General features: G+C 36.8%; 1 protein-coding gene across 4 annotated transcripts in view; it reads right to left on the bottom strand.

The window, feature by feature from the left end:
• LOC115044400 (collagen alpha-1(XIV) chain-like) overlaps window positions 1–19486 on the bottom strand; it is a 115509-nt gene that overhangs the window by 25900 nt on the left and 70123 nt on the right. For all 4 annotated transcript variants that reach the window (XM_029503352.1, XM_029503351.1, XM_029503353.1 and 1 more), the window contains 6 exons: window positions 17643–17785; window positions 16412–16521; window positions 9303–9461; window positions 7158–7235; window positions 6218–6304; window positions 2374–2427 (listed from right to left, as the gene is read on the bottom strand). In XM_029503352.1, coding sequence (XP_029359212.1) covers window positions 2374–2427; window positions 6218–6304; window positions 7158–7235; window positions 9303–9461; window positions 16412–16521; window positions 17643–17785 — 631 coding nt within the window. The remainder of the gene's footprint in view (window positions 1–2373; window positions 2428–6217; window positions 6305–7157; window positions 7236–9302; window positions 9462–16411; window positions 16522–17642; window positions 17786–19486) is intronic.

Below are 19486 nucleotides of genomic sequence, written 5' to 3'. Positions count from 1 at the left end.
TTCCCTCAAAATAAATGTGACATGATCTAAAACTACTTTGACTATTGACCTTTCTGTGAGAAGAGCAGAGCAAAATGGTTTAGTGATTCTACTTTTGATGTTGATGACTTGACTTGATGGAAGCCCCATCAGCTCATTATTACCACATGTTTATGCAGAGCTCTTAATCACATACAACATATGTAACTTTGATTTCCAAAATGTCTCAGATTTAACCATTTGTGTTACATTACAACTCTAACAAAAAAAAACAAAAAAAAAAAGTTGTATTATCACATGACAGTTATAACCTTTGGATGTAAACCAAAGGCTGAAGGCCAAGTTAAAAGTACAAACTATCTTCAGCATTATCTCTACATGATCAGGGGCCTTAAATACCATTGGCTGCTTCTATAATGAAATCTACAACAGGAAATAGACAAAGACGCTTGTCCATCAATCTATAAGCAAGTTGTGCCAGCGAGGTGGCTCATTTGATTCATTTGTGTGAGCTAGAGACAGGATTTCTGCAGTGGGAATCAGAAAAGAGGAGAATTCCTGTAAACCGCTGCTGATTCAAAGCATTTGCAGCTTGTTGTCTCAGCAGTAGACGTAGCCAAAGTAATTTTCACTCCAGCTGTATTTATTGTCTTACTGCTCAACCTCAGAGTTACTGGCTTCATGTCTTTCTTATCCATGCAAACAATCAAAATCAACCATGGATCAGGTATACATGAAATGAGTGAGAACAGAGAACATAGGACTGAACATTTTAATTAAATGATATGACTAAAATATGCTGTGAAACTACTTGGAAGATAAATCAGTTGATAGATGATGAACCTTAAATTACTTGAATGTGTATTTTATTAACTGCAAAATGGATTTTAATTTTTTTTTCAGCAGATACAGTGCGACAATAATGCTAAATTATTGTTGGGACAGAATAAGGATCATTGAAATAGGAGCTGCTGTCACAACAGGATAAAACAACTATTCAAATAAAGTTGGATGAAACCATAAAATCACACTTGAAGACAAGTGTGATCTGAGAGATATGTGCCTGTATATGTATTTGCACTTCCCAGTACACGTGTGCTAGCAGAACAGAAAACCACATCAAATGCAGAAACTAACACAATTACACACACTTCACACAACACAGTAGATATTGAGAAACCTTTGGATGAATTTAATCCCATCCTTGTCTCATTCGTAAAAAAAAAAAAAAGAAAGAAAAAGTTTTACGTTCTGGGTGGCTCAGTGCATGTAGTGCACTCAATATGCTGAGAGTCAAAGGAGGACATATGGTTGAAATCTTAAAGTTTTTTTTATTGATTGGCAGCCTTGTGAGCCTGAACACAAGAGGCAGAGTCCCCCGCTGTTTCTTTCAGAGATGAAAACTTTCTAAATCCTTTTTTTTTTTTTCACTAAAATGATATTATAATCATGGGAAGTGGGTATTGGTGTTGGGGAATCTCCAGCATCAGGCCATGTATCGATGTATCGCCACAGCTGGATGACTTTAAACACTTGGAACAGATTGCTATTGCAACACTAGAGCAGATGCAAACTCTACAGTGAATCTTTCATAATAGCTCAAGACAAAACTTGTTAGAACAGTATCTGTTTAAGTCAGGATAATAAGAGCAGCGATCAGAGACTGCCTCCTCTGCCTGCCGGGCCAAAAGCTTTGCCTAGAGTTTGCCAGTGTAGGATTTTCTTAAGTGAGCACTTCTTTCAGATCAAGGGTGCTTTACATCCTGTCTGGAGGGTGTTGAAACAGCTCTTTGTGAGTTAGAGGTATTGCTTCACACCTCAAGTCTTTTATTTTTTATCGTTGAATTGCTGAGTTGAACAGAAGACAAGATTTGTTCTGTGTCTGGAGCTGGAGGTGAGGACCAGCAAGTTTAGATCAACCGGAAAATATACAACAAACAGTAGCCTCAATCGGTCAGGGCTCATTAGTTTAGTTCATAAACAGAGAGATGTCTTCAGTGACAAACTGACCCAGCTTCTTCTGCTTCACAAAAAGAGTTCAGTCCATTTGAACCTTGGTCCATTTGAAATTGAGATTCTCTGGTGCCAAGCCAGTTTGAGAGAGGGAAAAGAGGGACTAATCCAAGAAGTTTTGATTCATCGAGGCTCAATTTATTCATCTAGAAATTCATAAAAATTATGATCGCTCCAATAGTTCAGGCTTTTGCCTTAAGTGAGTCCCTCTTTGCTGTGAACTCCTGGCATGCTTTGTCTCAGAAACTCTCTCAGAAACTACCTTATAGATGCTCAACTACTTAAAAAAAAAAGCAAGGTAGATGAATTTGAGGCCCATTATTTTTCTGGAGTTTTTGCAGATAAATGAAGTAGCTTGGAAACCAAGTTTACTTTACTAACCGTTACTCCTGGCTCTCCTCGGTCTCCTCTGGCTCCTCTTATTCCTGGACCACCCTGAACACAGGAAGCAACAAAAAACACACTGTAACAACACACATGATCAGTGTTTGCAAACTGTGCGACTAAAAAGAAGCTAACAGCTAACAAATATGCCTCTGCAAAAATATTTATTCCTCAAACCTCAAACATGGAGAACTGGTGTTCATTATAAAAAAAATGTAATAATAAAACTGGAACTCTGCAAGTCTTTGATATGAATGGAGTATGAATATGATGGACAGAGGCCAATGGTGAGCTGTGCTCTGCACTTTATTACTCTGCATCTGTAAGTAACAGCAGGAGTCTGGAGCTATAAACCCTCGACTGACCTCTAGCCGCTAAGACCAACTGGGACAGGGACAAACTGACACATCTGCTAATCATTGGCCCATTGGAGATACATCCTTCCTGTGTTTGCTTAAATATGTTTCCCTTGGGAATGAAGCGGGTCTCTAACAGCATTTAGCCAGAGGCGACAGGAGGGAAGGTTGGATGAAAGGAGAGTATGCATGCATTAAAAGCAGTAGTTTAGTCTTAATTAAAGGATTGTATACCACCTCATACTTTTTAAAACTATTTCAATGCTAAATTCTGTATATACACATATACATAAACATATACATTATGATAATAGCTGCTTCAAGCTTTTTTGTATCCTCAATTAGGAAATTATGAATTTAGAATTTATGTATTATAAAAGTCTTGCAGGTCTATTTCTCTTTTTTAACTTAAATGAAGCTAACTATGGCTTTTGTTCCTCATCAAGATTCATCAACAGTAGAGAGTTGACAGGAAATGAGAGGAAGTATTAGTGAAACCAGTTACTCTTTAAACTACAAACTGGCAACATTTTAAAAGAAAACATATATTGTCTGTCATGTGCTGAGTCACCACAAGCCTCTAACATATCAGTCCAAAACTTTCTACGGGTGTTAATTGGGTTGAGATTGGGTGACTAGGAAGATATTGTCAAACCGTTCACTGCTGTGTCTCAGTTCATTCCTTTAATTTTTTCATTTCAAAATTTAATTTTTGCCATTTTCTGTACAAATGGCACATATGAATTGAAGGAAGAGTAAAGAGTGTCTTTAATTTTTTCAATCAAAATTTTGCACATTAGAAGTGTGATTGTTTTGATCCAAATGATACAACTGCACCTTATTACAAAAAAGAAATTGTTAAAAATTACTGACAATGTTTTTCATAATTTTGCATTTTGTCTCTGCAGGTATTCTGGGGGGAGTTTTGCAAACAATACTTGCCCAAGACTTTGGAGGCATGGCAAACCTCAAGAGAAATTGGTATTAGCCTTCCACATCAAAGACACAAATAATTGTGTTTGGCTCCCTCATTGTTTCATTGCTTCATTCATTGGTCTTAAAAAAGCAAAAAAAAACAAAGCAAAACAAAACAAAACAAACAAAAAAAAAAAAAAAAAACACTGCTAATATTATTTAACTAAACAATCTGATGCCAAAGGCAAAATTTTATTTCGTTTTCTAACCAACAATTGGTTCTCAAACATCAGACACACTTCAGTTTTAACAAACAGAAATGTTGAGCCAGGCATGTCTTGCTTTCCGTAATTTCAGATTGATCGTTGACTGATGCTCGTTATCGAGCTCAATCTTGGCAGAATCAGGCGGCACAGATTGCAATTCAGTTGGGGCAATCAATACTAGTTTAAAAATGACTCAAAGATTTAGAAAGCTATAGAGACCTGCTGCTGTGCAAGACAGGAAAACATATACATCAGACAGTGAACACAAACATAGGAATTACTCTCCGAACAAAAAGATGAAATTTGTGTTTGATGATTACTTCCTAAAGTCTACATGGTGGGGATGAAAATGAGGCTTTTGTATGTTAATATATGTCCAGACAAACTCATATATTGTGTTGATGATCAAAACCAGAAGAAAATCGCAAACTATTTTATGACAATGTAATCTCTAATTTTTAATTTAGATGGTGTCCAGTCTCAGCAGCACTCAATAGTTTTTTCAGCCAGTTTTCAGCATTTGTTAGGATTTTGAAAATTGTCCTTGATGTTGATTTTTTTCCCATAGGGGATACAAGTAATTTATTGTGTTAACGTCCATTATATTGCTTTAACAAGGGGAATGGCACTGACTTTTCATCATGCAGTTTTAGCACAAAAGTGGGTATGATTTTTTTTTTTACTAAACCATTCAGCTACGCCCATTTGCGGAGCTTAAAATCTGACAGACAGAGGCATTAAATGAGGGAGTGAGAGAAGAAGAGTATCTACCATTTGCATAAAGTACAGGCAAAAACAACAGAGTGAAAGATATAAGAGGAAAGAAGATATTGTTGGCAAGGGAAGAGTGTGGAAAGAAAAAAATCAGGAAACAATATTTATCATAGACTTTGGCAAAATATATTAAAACTGAAAAAAGAATGTGTTGAAATTCAATAACTTAGCCTTCCAATCAAACTAAATGCTTATTAATGTTGAACCAACTTAATTTGCCAGAAGTATATGTTTCTGCCACAGGGATGGAAAGTTAAATAGGAGAGAGACAAAAACAAAGAGAAGAGCAGGATGGAGCCTCTGCCCTGTGGAGATAATGCTATAGATGAGCAAATGAATCTGGTTTGTTGGACAGGAATGAAAACTAGATTACTGTAATTGGCTGTGATGAATTGAATTGCCATAAAATTACTTTTTAAAACCATGAATTTTGATCTATGTGTGCCTGTCTCCTGCCCTCAGGTCCAAGGAGTGGCAGCAGAGACAAAGAGAGAGAACACAAGAAAGGAGAGAATACAGAAAAAAAAAAAAAAAGAGATCAACACAAGGTAAAGCAGGGGTAAAGAAATGAAAAGACCAAGTGGGGGGAAAGCAAAAAGGAAAAAAGAAGAAAAGATTTAGATAAAAAGTCTCCGGCTGTAAATGAGCTCATTTATTTGCTCTCCACTCTCAGCCTCTAACAGGTTTTCCTGCCACTGGAAGGTTTACAGCTTTTCTTCACGCTCATCCCACTTTCTCTAATGAACTGCCAACCCATTAAAAACACCTAAAGCTTTGTAATGTTTTTTATTAAATGCAATCCTGAAAAATGTCATCTTGAAGACCAACTTTTTTCTTATGCAAGTAATTTGGGACGTCAGACTGCCTTAGCGCATATAGAAAACAAAGATTTGTATCGAGTATTGAATGTTCTTGAACTTTTGTTGACTGACACTTTTTCATGCATACCTCAACCACTGCCATCAAATCTTGTGTCTTTTAATCATTTTTTTTTATAATAATTTTACACAATTGTCTTATGCACATGAATGCATCTTTAAGGAATTATGTTTGCAAACCACCATCCAACTGTCCTTGAGGGACAACAAAGCATTTGAATTGAATATGTGTTGTATTGACTAACTGAACAAGGAAATTGACCTTTTTAGAAAGGCTGCTAAAGCAGCTGTTTGAATTAGAAAATTACTCATAGTATCTATAATCGACACTCGAAACACTTTACCAGAAAGTCCAACTGAATGAGCGAATAACTGGTAATAGAGAGGAGAGAAAATGCAAATGTAACATTGTGGTAGTGAAAGTGTTGCGATATGAATAGATGACAGTATATTAATAGACAGGAGAAAAAAAGAAATGTAAAGACACAATGAAAAGCATATGAAGATTTTCACAAGGGAAAGCCAGGGACTAACATGATGAGGCTAAAATATTGTCTTCATACTGGAACAAACCAAAGAGCAAAAGAGAGAGAATAATCACTTATCAATTCATTAAATTAATTCATAAATAAGTGAAGTAACTGTCTCTTACAGGGGGTCCTGAGGGTCCCGGGGGTCCTTTGCTGTCCTGGGAGCAAGTACAGGCATGAGGCATGGGTGGGCACTGCTCCTCAATTCTCTTAAGACAGAAATACACACATACATTTTCACTTTTTGTACATCTAAACTTACTTATACTGAAGAGATATTCAAAGTTTGTTGACTACATTTTAAAATTTATAAAATGTTATTATTTATTATTATTATATTATTGTTTAGTGCCTCTGACATACTGGGTCCCTTGTGTATGTAGGATGGACAAAAATATTAGAAGCACTTGCTGATATCCATTAAGGTACTCCAAAATATATCCACCACCAACTACAGCCTGAAAAACGCCAAAGAGTAGGACCAAAACCTTTTGGTCCTGCTTTCTGGGACCAAACCTTTCGAATGGCAATAAGAGCTGACCATTGGATCAGATTGTAAATGACTAAAATTAATCAACTAGTGACTGTGTGTAATTCTTTTCTTTGGAGTGCCTCAGATTTAGTGTTGTACCTTGTTTTTAGACACCCCTTTTTTGCAGCGTATGTATTATGCCTGATAATTGCTGCCATGATAATTGGCAGGCACACTTAGATCAAAAATTTGCAAATTAGCAAAAGACAGCGACATTGTTGACTTTCAATGTGCTCATTTGGAGAATTTTTATCACATGAATAAAATCAGCCACTTGAACACAAGCAGGACTAATAGCGGCCGATGATAACAGTCAATCATCTGTCATGGATTCCAAGTGACTTGGCTTTAAATATGATTTCATCATCACTCAGTTTGACCAAAACTATTACTTGAATTATCAACATCATCATTCAACTACTATGGAGTAATTTTAGAGAGGAGTGGCAGAAATATATGTTAAAGTGAGCCTGATCCCGTATGTGTGTGTGGGAAAAGCATTATGAAACATGAAACTTTTTGTTTCTTACCAATGCTGGCAGTTCACAACACTTATCTCTGCTTGCCCAGGATGTGCTGCAGATGATATCAAACATCTGGAGCTGGAACTATAAACATACACACAGAAATGCACAGTCAGATTCATTTTGCAATTACTAAATTTTCAGTTGTCCCATGTTACAATGCATGAGTGAAACAGAGGCAACATTAGATATGCAATATTAACCACGGTATAGTTTAATGAGGTGGTTTTGTAATGTTTCTGTGTTGATAAGAAACAAGAAGCGAGAAAGTTTGACTACTTATAAGCTCAAATGATCGGCTGAAATGTTCTAGAGGGGAGATGCACAGCGTGGCTGTTCGCTTCAACAAGCAAATAAATGTTCTGGAGGCTGGAGGAGATTTCTGTAGTTTGGCATAGAGACTGAAGAAGGTACCTGCTGAAATATACCGTTTATTTTCCTAGAAGGGCAGTGTTTAGGACCTACATTTCTAACCATCCAAAAAGGAGGAGCCATCACCCATTACCTCAACTTTCAACAAGACACAGTGTCTAGTGTCAAGACAGACACTTAGAATAAATAATGTGTCTGAAATACAGACACGCATGAACACATAATAACAGACTTAGATGGCATTCTTAGATGGCCGATGGAAAACTGTCTGAGAAGCATCCGTTTTCCTTTTTGCTACTTTATTTAATATCAACAACATATAAGCAACTATTTGAGTTGCTTATATGTAACAACAAAACTTATTTGAAATTTCTCATTATAAAGTTCTTTGGAAAAAACTGTTTCATGAAGCAAAGTTTATGTTGACAACTCAGGTTCAGTTAAATTTAGTTTAACTTAAAAGAACTGAGTGTAATTTGCCACCTTAACTCTTACAAATGTCAAATTTTAAATACCACAAAATTTCCAATTTATTGTTATATTGAAGATAATAACTTACATAATTTACATGAATTAGTTTTAAATCCTGGAGGTAAAGGCCTGCCTTGGTCTCGTTTTCATAATTACCATCAAGGTGGTCCAAAGGATTAAAGCACTTTCAGTCAATCTGGAACTAACCCAGAACAAAAGATACAATTTCGGTGAAAAGTTTTCATTTTTGACCCAGATTCATAGAAATACAAGGCTACCTGACTGGAAGCTTGAGAAAAAAAATAACTGTGTGATTAAAGCATTTGTACCACAATGAAAGGTCACTTTTGTAATCTTGAGATATGTGTGAACAACGAGAGAAACACTCCCAACTTCTACAAATAAATTAGAGATGATGTTCTTTGTGGAGCCTAAAACAAACCAGTAGAGTTTCTACTAGTGGCTCAAAGTACAGAAGGTTAAATAGTTCAAATTGTGATTTATGTGACATATATAGCAAGGTAAGGCTATCACTGAGTTGTTTTTTTTTTATTTTTGCAGAAGATCTTCTATAATGTTACAGGTATAACATTTTCCATTCAATAGCCATCAGACCACTTCATGGGTAAAGAGCAATCTATTAGTAAGTGGACACAATGTCACATTTTCTCCATTTTCTTTTAAAAAACTGTAGCATTTTCCAGCTGACAATTTGTCTTGGAGCAGGCCAGAAGTATAAATTTACAAATAGCCAAGCTAAGTATTCCCAGAAGTCAAGGATATCTCGCCGTCTCCCCTGCCTCCGTATGCCAAAAAATGATTATGAATGCCTGTGCTCCTTAATGGGTTGAACAGGACTAACAAAGTGTATGTAAAGCACTTAGTTCATTTTATTTATTGCAAGTAGAAATGTATAAAGTACCTCACTGAAATGGTTTCCTCATTTTACGAGCCACAATGATTCAGTATCGCACACACCTTGCTGATTTATCACAGCATTCATTAATCGAATTATAATACAGATTGATTTAAGCAGAATTTCAAAATTCCGTATCAGTGACACAGAAACATCAGCTTGTGGAAAAACATAACTTAACTTCTTTTTTTTTTTTTTTTTCATTTTATGAATTTGTGGAGTTCTCAAATAAAATCCAGACCTATCTGTACATATTCTACTTTCTTGAAATCATTAAGTGCACTTCTGGAGAATGTACTTTTGAGGACAAGAGGAACCCATAAACAACAGGCATCTTTCACTCATCTTAAATTGTGCATTTAACAGGAATACAGACAAGAAATAACACTGACTGGGACAGAGCTGTCGTGTGGGCCTTTGGACCGAAACATCCTTCCGAGGATCTCCACTCCATCGGTGGTGACGTTTCCAGCTGCATTCAAGGGTTTCTCCCCAACCGCAGAACAATCTAACACCACTTTCGCAGATGTCTTACTGATGGTTACATGGAGCTGGAGGAAAGAAAGAAAATAAGGCATATTACAAATATTTCAAATATTATGGGATTTTTTTCTTTCAAAAGCGGAGAAGTGCACCTGTCTTCTGACCCAAAAATCTGATATCTGTAATATAATGAAATATGATTATCTTATTATTAAGATAAGAGTTGAATTTTTTGAAAATTGGAGCATGATCAAAAGTCCTGCATCTGTGACTAACCAGAATACTAAACTTCAAGTTCATAGTCACAATAAGCTCCTTACATGCATTTATTTTTTTTAATTAAAACAAATAACTTAGGCATGCAAAGAAGCCTGTCCAGTCAGAGAATCTCACCACCTCCTTGGAGCCAATCACAATCACAGCGCCAACTGTGAAATTTAACCAGTTGCATGTTTAATGAGCAACGACGCTACATATTGATGAAAGAGTGCAAGAGTGTCAATACCAGCATGTTAATCTTAACGGTTTGTTCTCTATTGTCAAAAAAGCATCGCACTCTACACAAACATTAACAAGGTGCCGCTAATGTAGCGTCGCACAAAGTTCACATTTTATTGTCAGGACCTATTCCTCGGCTTATGTCTGGACATCGGTTTTATAATGACTTTCTTTTCTCATCCTCTATTCACTGCACACTTCACTGGGCATAATGTGTGTGTGTTTGTGTGTGTGTGTGTGGATGCGTGTGTGTGCATGCATTGTATTTTTGTGATAAAAAAACAACAACAACAATGATGAAAACCTTTATTTTAGTGGTATTTTCTGGCATTTAGTGTTTCCACTAAAGGTCAAACTCAATGGTTGTGGAAAACGCATCAGAAATCTAAAAATCTTATAAATCTATATAAAATGTGTGTGTACGTATACACACACACACACACAGGTACAGTGACAGTAGCAGATTTCAGAAAAGATGCGGTTTGTTTTCAAGTGTTCAATCTGTGGGGTCATACAGTTTATTCTCTCTTTACTGTTCCTCCTGAGCTGCATGTTTTAAATTACAGTTGTAGTTATGTCTCATAGTGGGATTTTATTGTTTATATAGCTGTGGGGTAATGCTGATACCTAAAAGTTATGTAAACTATAAGAAGGCTATAATCTTTCATCTTTGTTTTTTCGTCCTCATTCAACCTTCTGCACCTATTTATCTTGGTCGAGCGCTGCCCACAGTATGGAGTCCACAATATCTAGTGCAGATTGAAGGTGGGATAATCCAGATGCTGACAGGGGACAAACCTCAAAGTTGAGACTTGGGATCAGTTTTAGCACAACAGAGAGAAGAAATAAAAACAAAAGGTCTGACCACAAGATATGAGGATGAAATATAATACATATAAGCAGCATAATGTTTTTCACTCTGTGCTGCTGCTGACACGTCAGATGGCTGTTTGCAGTCTACAGGAGCTATCCACAGCTAAGATGAATTAGGATCTTTCCCCTCCCATACCTCTAACACACAGACAGATAAACAGACCTGCTGCGCTGTATTTTCTAATGGTACCGCTCTCTTACAACTCAGCACCATCTTTCTGTAATATAAAGAACATCACTGTTGGCATCTCTCTGTCAGGTCTTTTTATTTTTACTCCATGAGAATTGACATTCTTCTTTTCAGACAACAGACAAAAAGGGATAATGCTGTTTTAGCTTTTCACAAAATAGCACGTATAAGTCAGGTAATCTTGCAAACTGACTGATCACACAAACAACACACAATCAACAAATTGCACAATTTTCTGCTGCTAGAGTACTCTCATTCAATACGCAGGAACCTTAAGTGATTTATCTTGTAATTTAAGATCGTGGAAGTTTATCAGCACCGCCATCATAGCAGCTGGTTTCTTATAGTTAGGATTCTGTCAGCGTCAGCCATTTAGGAGATTTTAAGCCACAGTCAAGTTATCCACAGAAGCCTTGTCCTCTCCAAAACCAATAATCCCATTGATTAAATTCAATAAAAACACAGAATAAAATGGTTTAAAGTTAAGAACTGGTTTCAAGCCGTCACTGTTTGCTCATCCTGCTTCTGTGATAAATTGCAATCAAAACATATAATGATTAAAATCCTTCATCTGCTGCAAGTACTTAGTCCAAAACATGCGTACTATAAATAATGCTCTTGAATGAAAGGTCAATTGGATAAAGTCTGAAAAAAATCTAAAACCACATTGCTGGCACATGTCAAAAGGGGAAAATTGCGGAAACACGCAGCTTTACAACTCAACCATAAATACTGGCCTTGTTATTATTCGCGTTATTGTGTAGAAAAGTTCATTATAGTAACTTGAATTTTTTCTGCAAATACTAAAAATGTTAAAACAAAGCTAGATCATTACTAATGGCAGAAACTGTTTGTGCCCAATTAAATTCATGAAAAAAATTAATGTCAAAACCTGAAATTCATACCAGAAAAATCAAAGGATTCCTATCTCAACTTCCATATGTGGAAGAAGAAAAAAAAAGAGGAGACGAAGAAAAGATGGGAGGGCCCAGATTCAGCAGATTTACTTCATCTCACCTCTTGGTAACCGTGAAACACAAAATGAAGTAGTAATGCAGTCATGGAACTGGAAAATTGGCTCAGAGACAAACAAACAGTCAAATTATCACAGCAGTTTTTAAACATGCTGTATGAGTTAATGTGGGCTGAAGTAGATGAGGCTATCAAGATTTCTGCTGACTCAGCTGCCTCTGACCTGCCCTTAACATTGTGCAGGCTCTCTTCAACATGCTTGAGTGTGTGTGTGTGTGTGCATGTTTTGTACGTGTATGTCTGTAGTATGATACTGCATATGAATTGCTATTTGCATGTACATATCATATCATATACAGCATTTTGTTTATTCTGTGCTTTTACAAAGATTATAACCCCTTTAGCTAACTCACACAGACAAATTTTTCATCTAACTCTATAATAGTTCTGTAAGGTTTGACCCGCCATTTCAGTTTGTCTTCGGTGTCTGGCGCAGTTAGGGGAGGAAAATGGAGACAGATAGTTTGATTACACTTGAACAAATGGCTGCTGTTTAAAAGCTAACAGAGGTAACACAGGATCAGAGATTAGTGTTATATCTCTGTGTCTTGTGGAAACAGTTTCAGTAAGTTGTAAACAAATGTGTGAGCAAAAGGAAACAACTGTAGAGCTGAGAACTCAGACTCAAAGACGTCAAAGGTAATGATGTGACTTAGAGTTGTGACAGTCCTCTTTTTAAGACCATCACAATGTATTAACAAGGACAAGCTGGCAATTTTTAATCCATCTTCACCTCATTCAGAAAAAAATATGTAATAAGATACTTTCCACCTGAGCTTAGCCTGCAGTTCCTCTCTCTTTCTCTGCATGAGTGTGATTGTCTGAGTAGAGACAGGTGGGTTCAAGCACAGCAGAGTCCAACCTCATCCTGCAATCAAGACTTTTGCAAATACCAATCACTGCCACTATGACGAGGGCTGAACAATTAATTGCATTTGCAATAATACTGCAATATGACAAAACGCGATTTTCTAATCGCAACGTGTGCGATTACAAGGTGGCAGTGTAAAAAAAGTTGTCATGTGACGAGCGCGAGAGCAGACCACTTGACTGCATCAACTTTTTTTGCTGCACCTTAGCCTTTTGCGCAATGGCCTCTTGTTGGATGGAACCATCAGAAACTGACTCAACTGAGACTTTAGTGTCGATGAGGAACAGCACATCAGCGGTGTAGAGTTATTTCAGCTTTAAAAAGGAAGATGCTGCGCAGACCATGCTGTGCTACTGTTGCTACTTCACAGGGCAACACAACAAACGTCTTCTAGCACTTAAAAAAACACCACAAAGCCATTTACGACAGCCGAGCACCAGAGTGCCACACACAGTAAAACCCAACACAGGCATCATTGTCATTATCATGTTTGAAAGAGTCGCTCTGTATGACATATGGCACGGGGATGTCACTCAGGCAATAACTGAGTTCACTGCTGAAGATATGGTGCCTCTCAGCACGGTGACCAAGCCTGGGTTCACAGCATTGATAAATGGTATGTGTATTTATCCATCTTCTTATTTATAACTTTATTTACTTTGATTTTCCAAAATACTTTCAAAGTAGTTGAGGCAAATTGTGTGTTTCAGTTTGTGTGAAATGTCACTGAGCGGTAAGTAGATGTCATTTAAAAATATCTTTATTTTGCAGAAAGTTTAAAAAGTGCATACTATTAAACAGTATCTTTTTTTTCTTTCAAATACATAGAGGCAAAGCCTACGATTTGTTGCTCTTTTGTTTCTGTAATGAGCAGTTAAATAAACGTGTTGTTTATTTCAATTCCATATTGCAGAAAAAAATAAAAATAAAAAATCACAATTAGATTATTTTCCAAAATCTTTCAGCCCTAACTATGACCCTTTCAGATTGTCCAGAATGCTTTGTCAGTCAGTCGTTAACAACAAACAACAAAATTACTTTGAGCCACACAATATCATCTCAGCCACAACCGCACTGACTTTGTACTGTCCACAGGGATGATGCATTTGTTTCTAGTTGCTGCTTCTGTTTCTGGGTTTTTCGCCCTTCTTTCTACAAAGCTACCACATTTATAGAAACAGCTATATTATTATCATTTATGGGTCAATGAATTAAAAATGAATTTTGAATTTCATCGTGAAATATTGTGTATTGCTGTAAGCTAGAAAGCTGCAACTGTGCTGGAGCAAGTGTATAAATTTTTATAGCACACAAGGACAGCTTTAAGTGCCTGCGAACATGTTTAATGGGAAGCATTTAATCATTTGGGAAGTACAAGAAAGTGCTCATATACTTTTGGATTTTAATATGGCCCTCAGCAATAAGTGAGTTATGCTGAAGATAACTTTAACTTCTCCTCTCTATGACTACATATCTCTCTGTTTGTCTCTATATTTCTCTTTTGTATTTTTCTCTGTTGCATCTTTTCCCTTCTTTTCCATTTCGCTGCTTCCACATCTTCACCCTCCTGCGTGCGTGTGTGTGGATGCTTGACTAGGCAATGACAGATCCTTCTGGGTATCCCTGTTTTCACGAGGCGTCTTCATATGGTAATCCCGTTATAGCGGACACACATACAGACACTCCTTATTCACTTGTCATCCTGTCTGAGCGCAGACAAGCACTTCCTGTGGCCAGACAGTCTTCAGCATCTGTTCACCCTCTCAACATTGTCATGTTCTCCAAAAGAAAGACAGAAACCAACTTAGAAGACAAAAGGCACTGAGAATGATGGACAGATACTCTCTGACATTTTGAGAATTGAGATAAAGACATAGAGCTGGTGGACTGGTGCTGGTTTGTTTTCAGCAGAAATCCCAGAGGAAACTACACAAAGAAACCACACAACAGCTGCTCTACCGGAGGAAAAATTGTCTACGAAGACAATATTGCCTGTACATTCCTTTTCAAGATAGTTCTCCATTTATTTCCCAAGGAAGTGTTAACCTCTTTTAAAATGTAACAGAACAATATATGCAAATATCCCTTTCCATTTGTGAATTAAATACACTTTTAGAGCAACTAAAGCTTATTCAAAGAGCACATTTGTAAAGACAAAAGAATTAATTATCATACAGCAAAGTGCTAGAATTATTTTTTGTCAGCTAATGTTGTTGATATTACATGCCAAAGTGTTCTGCAGTGTGAATTAGTCATTTACTGAGCCCACTCGGTCCAAAGCATGTCATTATTTATTCCAGAGAAGTGCGTGAAAATCGCTATTTATTCTAGCACTACTTTTTTTAGCAAAACATTTTCTCATCTCAAGTGAGCAGAAAATTGTCTTCCACTGAGGGAATGTCATCAAATATTGCCATTTCCACCTAGTCAGACTAATTTCATACAACATAATTTACATAAAAAAATATTTGACTAGAATCATAGTGATTGAGGAAATAATGAAATATCTTTTTTGGAGAATTGGTTGAAACAACAAACTAATATCATCTCTGGTGGCTCCAGTCTGAAGTTAATAGTGAATAGAAATAACAACAAAATTACAGAAACTACCTCTGATGATAAATACGGTTGAATTGATATAGAAGCAAAACATTTCCCTATGACATCCTATCTTATTTTTTCTTGGATGTGTGTTGGTAGGTGCACATTTTCTTATTTCAATTAAATCCTGCTATTGTCTGTTGGCAATATTACATTTTTGTGGCAGTAAATTCAGCTTGACAAAGGGCTACCAAGATCATTGAGTAATCTATTAATGTGTTTAGAACTTGAGAGAGAGGCAAGTTTTGTCATCACTATTCACAATCCACTAGTGTAAAAAAAGGCCTAATAAGTAGTGAGAAGTGGGAAGGAAAGGCAGGAGAAGGATTAAAGGTCTCATCACCTGAATGCACACACACACACACACACACACACACACACACACACACACACACACACACACACACACACACTCCCAGATATGTACACAAAAAGAGCAGTGTTTTTGGTCAAGAGGAAAAATCCAAGAGCCAGTAGAAAACCACCCAAAACGCTGCACAACGTTAAAAACATCCAAATACAGAGGATGTTCCTTATTTTGTTTTGCTTGAAAGCTTTCAGCTCCCCTGGCCCATTTTGCTCTACAGAGTTTCAATGTAGTGGATCTGAATGTTTTGCAATAAGGGTTTGTCAATGTGAAACTCATATGTAATGCAAACTAGTTAATATAGTCAATGTGGAAAATGCTCTTTGAGTACTCCAACAATGATTTTCAAGTCAATGTGACTGATGTTGGGGTAGCTCTAGTTTTAAAGGAATTTAACAACCGAACAGCGCAGACTGGAAAGGCACATTTTACTTGTTTCTTCAAACTAAATACATATTATCTAATATGAAATGGGCAAGCATGATGGTTCAAACCATAACCAGCAAATACAATATTTTTACATTGCTTATCAGTTTTCCTATGTAGGCTAAGCATTGACTAATAAACTTTATTTAAACATTCTAACCTTGTGGAAGCTGCCATGGAAAATCTTTTTGATTTCTGTTCCTCCAAACGTCACAGTCTGGAAGTCTCCTTTGTAGTCATAGTTGAAAAACGTCAAGGACTTTCCAGAGTCTGTGGGGAAACAGAGAGCAGAAAAGGATAACGTCATGTAGATATTGTCTTCTACTGCTTCTATTAGACTCTGGTAGATCGCTGGTGTGAACCAAAAGTGAGCTAAATGTGCTGGACAATAGGACAGTGATCTTTGTGCTGCTTTGCTGTTCATCTGCACCAGGTTCATTTTACTATTGGGAAAGTACAAACTTCATCAGATGTTCCTTCAAAACATTTAAATTATTCAATTTCTTTGTGACATACACATGAAACCCCCGTTTTTATTCTTTCACAAAGCACTGAGCGCAACCATCAGAGGCCAAGAACACATATCATGTTCTGCTTTTTTAAATAATAAATGTAATGTAGGTAATGGAAATTATAAGTTTGGAATATTCTAGTGAAAGACTCAGAGACTGTCATGCTACAACTAGAGATCGAGAATAAAATACAGAAAAAAATCTTTGCTGCTGATTACCCCCAAATGTCGACGTGAACGTCATAAATCAATTTAAGTGGCTACATCCATGTTTCCTTGATTTTGCTTTAGCCCTTGAAATATTTCTTCATAAAATATTTAAACCCATAATTTGCTGATTTTTCACTCTTGCTCTTCACACTTAAAGTGTGTCAGGGTAAACAGAAAGACAAACAGCCAAATTTAAACTTCGTCCCACTACTCCTGGGGTTCCCAGGATTACCAGTGACAGCTGGTAATATAATCTCCACAGCAGGTCAGACGTCTGTAATGGGTCTCCTCCAAGTCAGTGGTGAAAAAGTTGACGAGTGGGGTGTGTTCACCTTGTGTGCATTGCTTCTGTGACATCACTTATCAAGACTGGGACAAACAGCCACTTCACTCCCATGACACCATTATTACCATCCCATCTGTTTTGGCATTCAACAACTGGCTTCATATCAGATCAAAGAGAAGAGCTCAGGTACAGCGTTTAAAGCCAAACTACAGTGGATCCAAATTCTAATTAAATCCTAACTGTAATTAATGATTTCTCTCCAGTCTCACTTTTAAAATCTAGTCAGAGGAATTGGAAATGCAGCTTTAAGTTTGTATTTGTCAAACTGTGATGTGTTACAGTGCACAAAAAAATATAAACTGAAAAGAAATTATCCCAACTCACTGTCCAGGATAAGTCCCACCAATGGCTCCTTCTGTTTGTTAAGGATTTCCCACAATGCAAAGGGCTCCTGAGGAGTCTCAGGGAGTAGGCGGAGCATCATTGAGATGGTGTAGTCAGAGGGTAAACCCTCAGGGTGCAGGTACCTGGTAAGATATGAAACATAAAAGAATAAACGCATACACACACACACACACACACACACACACACACACACACACACACACACACACACACACACATATACCTACTAGGTGTCCTTTCAAAGTGTCATTGTCTCATTTCAGCTGATGTGAAAGAATTCTCGGGTTGCCTCAGTCTCTCTTGGAGTTGTAGCCACTTTTTTATTTGTAAGCCTTCATCAATGTCAATTTTCACAAACTGAATGAGTTCAGACCAGGAAGCTTTATAAAGGAAATTGATATAAACCAAGAAAAATCTCCTAAATGACAAAATCCCTGAAGGAAATATGGTGCTCCTGTTTTTGTATGCATGAGTTTTCTGTTTGAACAATTCCCTATGATAAAGAGCTAAGTAAACCTTAATGATTTGAACTTGCCTTTACGTAAGAATTTTTTTTGACTCACTCATTTCAGCATAAATTCATTCAATCAGAATCTACACCCAACAATGGCAAGCCTACTTTAAAAAGGAAAAGAGTTGTTTAGAAAAATCTGTCCCATAGGAAACTGAGGATTATCAAATGTACAGTAAATATTGATTTGTGCTCGTCCCTGTTTTAAGCTTTCTGTACTGACTATAGCCACTGTCAGCTGTTGGTGAAATGGTGTGAAAATGTACAAATGTGAGCAGTTTTTATAGGTGATTATTTTGAAAAACATGCTAATTCAACTCTGTTAGCCTGAGAAAGAATGATCTGAAATTACCAATTTGGTTTCTACATTTATAAATGGTAGGAATTACAGGAATTAGCGGATATGGCATCATTAGTATATTACTGCAATAATATGATTCTGCTCAGTGCTTTTAAAAAATACATATTTTTAATTGGTGAAACAGCATTTTCTTAAAAATTTGGAAAATAATGAAGGACCTTCTAATCTCCTTTTAATTTTATCCAGAGGGCATGTAACCTGCCTTTACATTAATTCATCAGATAAATGTCTCAACTGAAGTCTGGCTAATAATTAAACCCTGGTAAAAAGCATACATTTTATGATTGTAAGGGCCACTCTTTGTGGTTGTTGGCACTGGGGACAACTGCTGTTTGTAGAAAATGCAAGATCATAAACGAAAACAGCCCAGATTTTATTAGTGGGACTTGACCCTTACATGCTTCAAGATAATCCAAACTAAGATCAAACAAAACTCTATTTTGCTCTCATATTAGTTTCCAAGTAGTTTGCTATCAGCCAGAGAGTGAAGGGATTTTCTTTGGCAGGACTGTTATTTCTACATCCACTGCTGGATGACAATTCAAAGTCCTGCAGTGCTTGTGTCCTGCTGACAATTGACAGGGACCACTCCCCATGCCCACAGAGAGGAGGGGGGAGTCACTCAGCGAGGCAACATTGATGGATCAACACCAGAGTAGAATCAAAATAACTCTATTGAACACAGGAGAATTGTCAAACACTAGTGAGCTGAATTCACTTTGACTTTTCAGAAATCATTCATAATGTTATCAAGAGGAAATTATGCTGGCTGGAATATTTAGGGACTAGTTTCTGGTACCATATATCCCATTTATGGAACTAATTACACAGCACCATGTTGTCTGTTTTACAACTTTTGACTTGGCATCTTTTTTGGTTTGTATGGAATTGTTTCAACAAATTTGTGACACTAATTGCTTTTGTAATGCTAAACCATCCTATTTATAACCT

This window comes from Echeneis naucrates, chromosome 6 (genome assembly GCF_900963305.1).
Source record: "Echeneis naucrates chromosome 6, fEcheNa1.1, whole genome shotgun sequence".
NCBI classification, from domain to species: Eukaryota; Metazoa; Chordata; class Actinopteri; order Carangiformes; family Echeneidae; genus Echeneis; species Echeneis naucrates.
Note: the sequence above shows the minus strand (reverse complement) of the source record. Positions and strands in the feature narration are given on the sequence as shown.